Below are 7,289 nucleotides of genomic sequence, written 5' to 3' on the forward strand. Positions count from 1 at the left end.
AATTGGGTTTAAAATGAACAACAAATTAAAAATTAATTGCCTTGCATTTTGGTTAATTAAGAAAATAGAATTTCATGCCTTTTGATGCTTAGATTCACAACAGTTTTCCTCACCAGTTGTCTTTTCTTTTGGACAAGGGTATAGCAAACATTTTGAGCCATTCAGGCTATGTCAATTTATACCACAAAAGCTCTAAGACACATCGATCCTAACATTATCAAATCTCACTCTATGAGATTTTGGTCATCTGAGTCCCACTAATATCTAAAAATTTACTGAAAATTCAGTGCCCACAAAGGTACCATCTACTTAAATAGCTCACTTATGTCTGTAAAAATCTTATTAGCTGTTATGACAATGAACATCCAATTTGATTTGGATGAGAAAAAGATGTTACTCTGCGCTTATCTCCCTCTTTGTTCATTTTAATCTCTGAGCACCTAGTGTATTTTCATTTTAACTACATATTTAGACAAGCCACAATTCTCATGCCAAATTTCAGCACATGGAATTACTTGAATGACAGACTCGTGTGGCTCTCAAGCCCAGGGTTTGATATCCACAAACAGGATAGGGGAGGAGGGTTCACTTGATTTTTTAACTTCCTCTGCATCTCTCTCCCTTGAATCAGATCCTTAAGAATAATACAGCAGACTTATTCCTTGCCAGGTTCAAACCAAGCTCCTACCAATTCTGGAATCCTGTGCTAAAAAAATGCATACATTCAGACAGCGACTGGACTGGAAGAAAAGTTCCCAAAGACTCAGTAAATAATGAAGACACTACTTCTGACACTAGAAGTCCCTGAGCTGCAAATCACAGCATGATGTCCTCTCTCTCATGCTCTTTTCTCAGCTGGCTCATGGCGGAGTTCTGGGCTTGACGGACTCATACAGATTTAGACTCCAAGTGTGGCTGTGCAGCTCTACATGAGCTCTAGGGTCTCCCTAAGCAGAGCCAGACAGAAGCATCATTACATCAGGCCGTAATGTCCCTTTCAACTCCTACTTGCATCATATGAAAATGAGGCAGGGGAAAAAAAAAATTTAAAAACACCTCCACAATGAAGAATATAAAATAATTTCATTTATATCAAATTGTTTACAGCAGGTCTTTGCTGAAATTAATATCTCTGGTTCTAAAAAAACCCATTTAACTTTAAACTCAAAATGATGACACCTATATTATGGTATATTGTTAATATATTTATTGAACTCTTTTAAACCAAATAAATGTAGTACTTAGCTGTTTACTGCCTAAATTAAAAATTCAAGATATTGAACTAGCAGAAGTAGCAAGCTACCAGAATTTGCTGAAAAGATAACACAAAATATAACATCTGTAGCCTCTTCAAACTGGAGAGGGAATACATTTTCATTTTATTTATTCAACTAGTTCAGCATATCCAAATTTGAGAAACCATCTGGAACTTAAAGATCGGGAATGTTTGCTCTTCTTTTTTTTTTCCAACCTATTAATAAAGAGTTAAACGGTAGGCTTTACTTGTTCAGAAATTCTAAAGGAGATCATAGTCAATTAAATTTACTACCTACAAACAGTATTTTCATTACTTAATAAATTACTTAGTTCAAAATTTAGTTTGAAAAATGTGCTTTTCACTTACATATCAAGCATATTTAGACAGTTTTAAATATTAAAGTCAATTTTTACATTTTATACATTCTGAGTTCTAATTTCCATTCAAATGCAGCAATGATCACACATAAAGTATTAAGTATCATCTAGTAAATAATAAATTTGTCATTCATTATTATCTTACATAAAAATGTTCAATTATGAAATTTAAGTAAATGCACAGTAGGCTGAAATAATGGCATGAAGACATAGTGTATCATCTTGACTGGCAGAAAAGCATAAAATATAGCTGTAAATAAACATGTTTCAGATTTGCCAACCAATAAGAGGCAACCAACCTTTCTCTAAAAAAATGCAACTGGAAAATAAGATTAAAGCTGATTACTTAAATCAAAGCTTCCTGCTGGCTGATTAGACTGTGATTAAAATTGGTGAATTAAATCTTTACGATTGGACTTTTGGCAGATAGAACTGGTGAATAAAATCAATATGCCTTCTGAGAGGTCTTACTGGCTTCAGTGAGTATTTTGTTCTTTTGAGTATTCACAAAATGATCCCCTGTAGTCAATGAGGCTATTCAGAGAAGCAGTGATTTCAGGTCACCCTAAGCTGTGGTTTTTGAACTTTATCCTGCTTTTGATGTGTAAAAACAATTGTATTGAATCTGTATGGATAAAATCAATTTTTATCAATAAAGGTACCAGGGGCAGATGATGGCCCCATTAATAAGCAAAATCTAAATAAGAATTTGCTACAGACTTCAGCATCAGCAAAACTGGGCTTCATTGTAGTTGTTTCTTGGTTGTGTCTTTTACTTTGAATAGTGGATCAACAGATTGCTTCCTTTAACTTCAAAAGTAAAGAGAAGGAAATGTTTGATGGTGGAAGCCTTCATTGAAAAAATATTCACATTATTACTCAGTGGAGAGGGGAACTGAAAGAATGCAGTGTGTCAGTATCACTGGGTAATTGCAGTACATGCTAGGTAGGTAGCATGCATTGCAGTCTGTTGTATAATTAAAGATAGAAGTACACTGGATGTTTGCAGTTAGAATAATTCAAAAATTTTTGGAGAAGTACTGGAACTCTGGAAATTGTGAAGCAGAATTCATAAAGTGTGACTGCCTTACTTTATTTTCATTAAATACCCCAAAAGATCACATCAGTTTCACTGCTTTGAAACTGAGAATAACTGAAATGCTTTCTTAGTGTATTGGATTGATACCCCCGGAAATTGAAAACTTGGTAATTCCAAGCAGAGCAGTACAAGCTCCTATAAATTCCCCTTCTAGCATTCTTCCAGTGCAGCCTTGTGGATCACTATCCCTGTCAATGAAAAAGAGAATTGTGTTGCCTTCGTGATCAGCTTGGCCCTTTGCTCCTTTGATATGACTGTAAACAGCAGACTATTACATCCAGTTTATTAAAACTACAAAACAGAGCACTGAACAACCATCAGACATTTAACAGCTATCGATTATTACCGACCTGGGTCCTACCAGCCACTCATCTGTGTAGTTAACCCCTGCCCCTAAACAAATCCTACTGATCACAACCAGGCTTCAAATGGAGAAAAATTTTGCTCTTCCAACTTTTATTTGTATATGAAACAATGACCTAGAAAAGGAAGGCTGTACACCTGTTACCCTGATGACCCATCAAGTCACTAAGATTTAGGGCCTTAATTTGAAGCAACTATACCATTTTTCAGGAACAGTCCCACCAGGATTCTCTTATCTTTTATAAATAATGAAAGAGTGGAACAGATTGTTTGTTTAATTTAGTGCTGAAGAATACATTCTTTGCTATTTTAGCGCTTGAACTTTCCTCAATATTTGCCTTGGGCACTTCCAAAACACAGTTTTTGAATGTTAGTGAAATTGTAGTGAAACGCTACAACCATAATTGCACTTCCCTTCAGAAAGGAGAGTAACATGAAATATGAAGGGTATACCAAACAAAACCCCAAAACATGACATGAACATTTTAAACAATATTCAAATCATTCCTGAACATTTAAAGGAAAGACTAATTCTCATAACCAAACTGAAAAAGTATCAGTGCTGCTTACTTGGCCCACAGCACACCACTAGAAATGAAACGTCACATGTTGTGCATTGCACATCATTTCTAATAGGATCATATTGTCAAGCAGCTTTTTCACTACAAAATCTCTTAGCTGGTTCAATAGTAGGTGGTATTGTTAAGCCATACCTTGCCTGAGCTTCAAATTAGCTGCTGAAATTGGAAAGGGTCTTATTTTTCGTACTCTTCAGCTCCTCAGTTTTATGACATTACTAAGACAATGTCTTCTCAGCTTGGGAACATCTTTAAGGATTGCCTCTGCTACTGTACACACTCAGAGTATTGCCATGTAATAGCAGAAAGAAAATTATAAGAATCATCACAGTTCCTGACACCCACCTAACCAGGTTTTGATTAGCAGCAGTGAAAATCAAAAAGATTTTATACAGTTTTCCTCCTCCTTGAGGATACTTTGAGCAGTACCATGGACTTGCAAGCTGCAGCCATAGGATGACAGCATTGCTATTTATATTTATTCTGAGTGTATTTTCTTCATAATTCTAAGGACAAGAAACTTCATTTCAAAGAACTTCTATTTCTGTAGTGTTCATAGATCGCTCTGGACTGTTACACTGAATTTACTTTATTGGAACAAAACACTTTATTGTAAGGCACGGAGGTTTCTTAACTAAATGCTAAATTAAAGCCTGTCTAGGTACCGCAGCCTAAGTTTTTAAACCATCAGAAGGAAAAAAGTTCAAAATACAGTCTTCTGATCATTTGGCAGCTTTAGGTTTCTGGTAGTCAAGCCTCACTGCGAGGCTAAAAACTTCAATTCGGGGGGGGCGAGTCAAGCACTTTGATTCGACAGAGTGCAAATCAATAATAACAAAGAACACATCAGAGTAAATTGGCAAAATCACATTGAAATGCTATATAGGATTCCTTTTCAAAAACACCATGAAACATTTATTTATATGAGTTGATGACACTTCCCTGGTCTACAATCCATATTTCAGCAAGTAAGCAGATTTTTTTTATGTTCTGGCAATAGTTAACATCCAAGCAGCCCTTCAAAAATATTAATGAATCAAAAACTGTATATTAAGTTGAAAATGTGCTATTTTACAGAAGGAAATCTTAAACTAAAACTATTAGTGAGTACTTGAAAGCTGATAGAGTTGGTTTAGTGCAGATAAACACAGAATTGGACTGGGACCTATAAAAATACCAGGCTGAGGAAACAAAGCCATTGGTAGCAAAGCAGAGGTCAAAGAACTGGAGATGCCAGCTCTATACTTAGTCCTCTGGCTAGTTCTCTACATAAAATAAAGTGTTCTTGTAGATACTTTTCTTATTACCATGTTTTTCATTAGCAATTTCAGATCATATTTAATGCAATTCAAAACTTTACCGTCTTCATTGATGATATAGTTCCCCGATCATCTTTAGAGAGCTTTGTGAGAGCAGCTACTTTAGATGAATTCACCACAAGCTCAGCGTTCAGCTCCCTGCATTTCTCCATGAGGCGCTTTTCATTTTCATGAGATTTCTTCATAACAGCGTGGAGCTTCTCATATTCTATTCGGAATTTTTCCAGAGTTTTATCTCCCTTAAGTAGATTGATGACTTCTTGGAAGTCTTTTTCCAATGCTTCAAATGCACTTTCTTCTAGATATGGTTTGCCAGACTTTTCCTGAATGAAATTAGATAGATAATCAACAAACAGGAGGAATTCAACATCTCACTTATGACCCCAGAATATAAAAAAGCAATGCACTGAGTGTGTAACAGCTACTAAGAAATCATGACAAAATTTTCTGAAATAACAGTTCTCTTGCTAGTATATGATATGGACATTGCAGGCTATTTTTCAAACAGGTCTCCCCCGATTTTACTGAAATAATTTGAGCTTTAACAGTCAGAGTTCCTGTAACTGAGTACTACTGAGCCACAACTACTTTAAAGATAGGTCTATAAAATACCATCATTGCGATAGTGTTTAAATAATACATCAACTATTCAGGAAGCCCAGTATTTTAGCCTCAATTCTTCCCAGTTCTCTACACTCTAAAGTCTGATTAGTACTCACGATTTGAACATAAACAGTTTAAAGGTGAGAATTTTCAAAATTCTAAAAAAAAAAAAAAAAAATTCTGAGAGCAAAATGATACGTTTCATTGTTTTTGGAGGGGGGAGGATCTAAGTTCATGCAACCTGGAAAACCTGACATTAAAAGGGTAAAAACAGACCCTTACAACTTGAAAGAAAGGTCAGGCCGCGCAATGCACCGAGGCAGAGGCACCGGCTCCAAATCCCCCCTCCTTGCCAAGGCTCTGATTTGACGGGGTTTTTTTCTGTGTCAGAAACTTCAGTGGGAAAACAGCAAAGGCAACTTGAATATTAAAACCCACGCTCCTTGGCACCCTTGGCATGGAAGGGTGGTCTGCGCGGCATGCCCCAAGTTTGGTGCGTAGCCCCTTCAAACCTGCTCTGGCGCCCACAGCAATGAATTTGGGTTTCTTCTTATTTCATCCTCCTCTCCAGCATCAAACCTTCAGTTTTGATCTCATTTACGTTTGTGATCATAAATAAGAGTTAAAAGAAGAGCAGTAATGGCATACCTTACCGGGGGGGGGGGGGGGGGAAATCACACCCAGGATCTTAAAAATAACAGGTGTTCCTAAATTTTAAGTGTTCTTACTGCCTATGTACAAGTAGCCCAATTGCTCCTGCTTTCAACACAGGCTCTAACTGAGCTCTGCTCACAGGAGTAACTCGACACATAAAGACGGTGTATAGATACAGACGACACATCCATGATGTTCTTGGGCTTATTCTGAGGCACGGCACTCGTCCTGTCCGAAAAACAGGCGGGGAATGGAGGCGGGGGGGGCTTACCTCAGCCATGCTGCCGGCGGGCTGGGGGCGGTAGGGGTCGGGGCGGGGGGGGGGGCCGGGGCCGGGGCCGTGGCGGCCGGAGGCCGCGGCGGTGCAGAGGCCGCCGCGCCGTATCGTAGCAACGGCGGCGGGCGGCGGGCGGGGCCGGAGCGCGGCGGGCCGGGCCGGGCCGGGCCGTTGGGGCCGCGGGGGCGGCCAGGTTTGGCTCCGTGTGCCCCGCAGCGCTGTGCGGGCCCGCGGCCCGGAGGCTACTCGAAGAGGCCCGTCGCGGCCCTGTACAAGGCCCTGGTCACCCAGCCCCCCCCCCCCCCCCGTTCCCTTAGGCCTCGGGGTTTTCTTCCACAGCTGTCCATCTTGCTGTTGAAGTTCAGCCGTCAGGGATTTTAATCCACGACACGGAGGAGTGTTTCTCCTCTGACACGAAAGGCCAGGAGCTGCTCCGTCAGCAGAGAGGTGCAGCAGCAAGAGTCAAATGTCCCCTCAGAGCAGGGAGGGAGCCAGGGTGCTGTGGAAGGTGATAAAAGGGGATTTCTGCGGTTTTGGGGGCACAAATTACATTTGGAGCCTGGCTTCTGCCGTTTCATTGCACCTGACTAGTCACGCTGGCTTGTCTGTGATTTTGTACACACCGTGGTGTAGAACAAGGGAACGCAGGACAGTGGCTCTGCGCTGCTCAAGAATCAGCTGCTGCTGTTTGCTCCGCTCCCACCCAAACCCTGAAATAGTTGGTTTTATCTCTATGGGGTTACAAATTGTTTCATCTGATA

At 39.7% G+C, this 7,289-nt stretch overlaps 1 protein-coding gene across 1 annotated transcript in view; it reads right to left on the reverse strand.

The window, feature by feature from the left end:
• Positions 1 to 6,629, reverse strand: part of CFAP58 (cilia and flagella associated protein 58) — a 59,469-nt gene extending 52,840 nt beyond the window's left edge. The window contains exons 1-2 of the mRNA XM_030031519.1: positions 6,523 to 6,629; positions 5,036 to 5,317 (exon numbers count right to left, since the gene is read on the reverse strand). Coding sequence (XP_029887379.1) covers positions 5,036 to 5,317; positions 6,523 to 6,531 — 291 coding nt within the window. The 5' untranslated portion in view covers positions 6,532 to 6,629. The remainder of the gene's footprint in view (positions 1 to 5,035; positions 5,318 to 6,522) is intronic.
• Between the last annotated feature and the right edge of the window lie 660 nt (positions 6,630 to 7,289).

The sequence above is a fragment of the Aquila chrysaetos genome, chromosome 11 (assembly GCF_900496995.4).
Source record: "Aquila chrysaetos chrysaetos chromosome 11, bAquChr1.4, whole genome shotgun sequence".
Lineage (NCBI taxonomy): Eukaryota > Metazoa > Chordata > Aves > Accipitriformes > Accipitridae > Aquila > Aquila chrysaetos.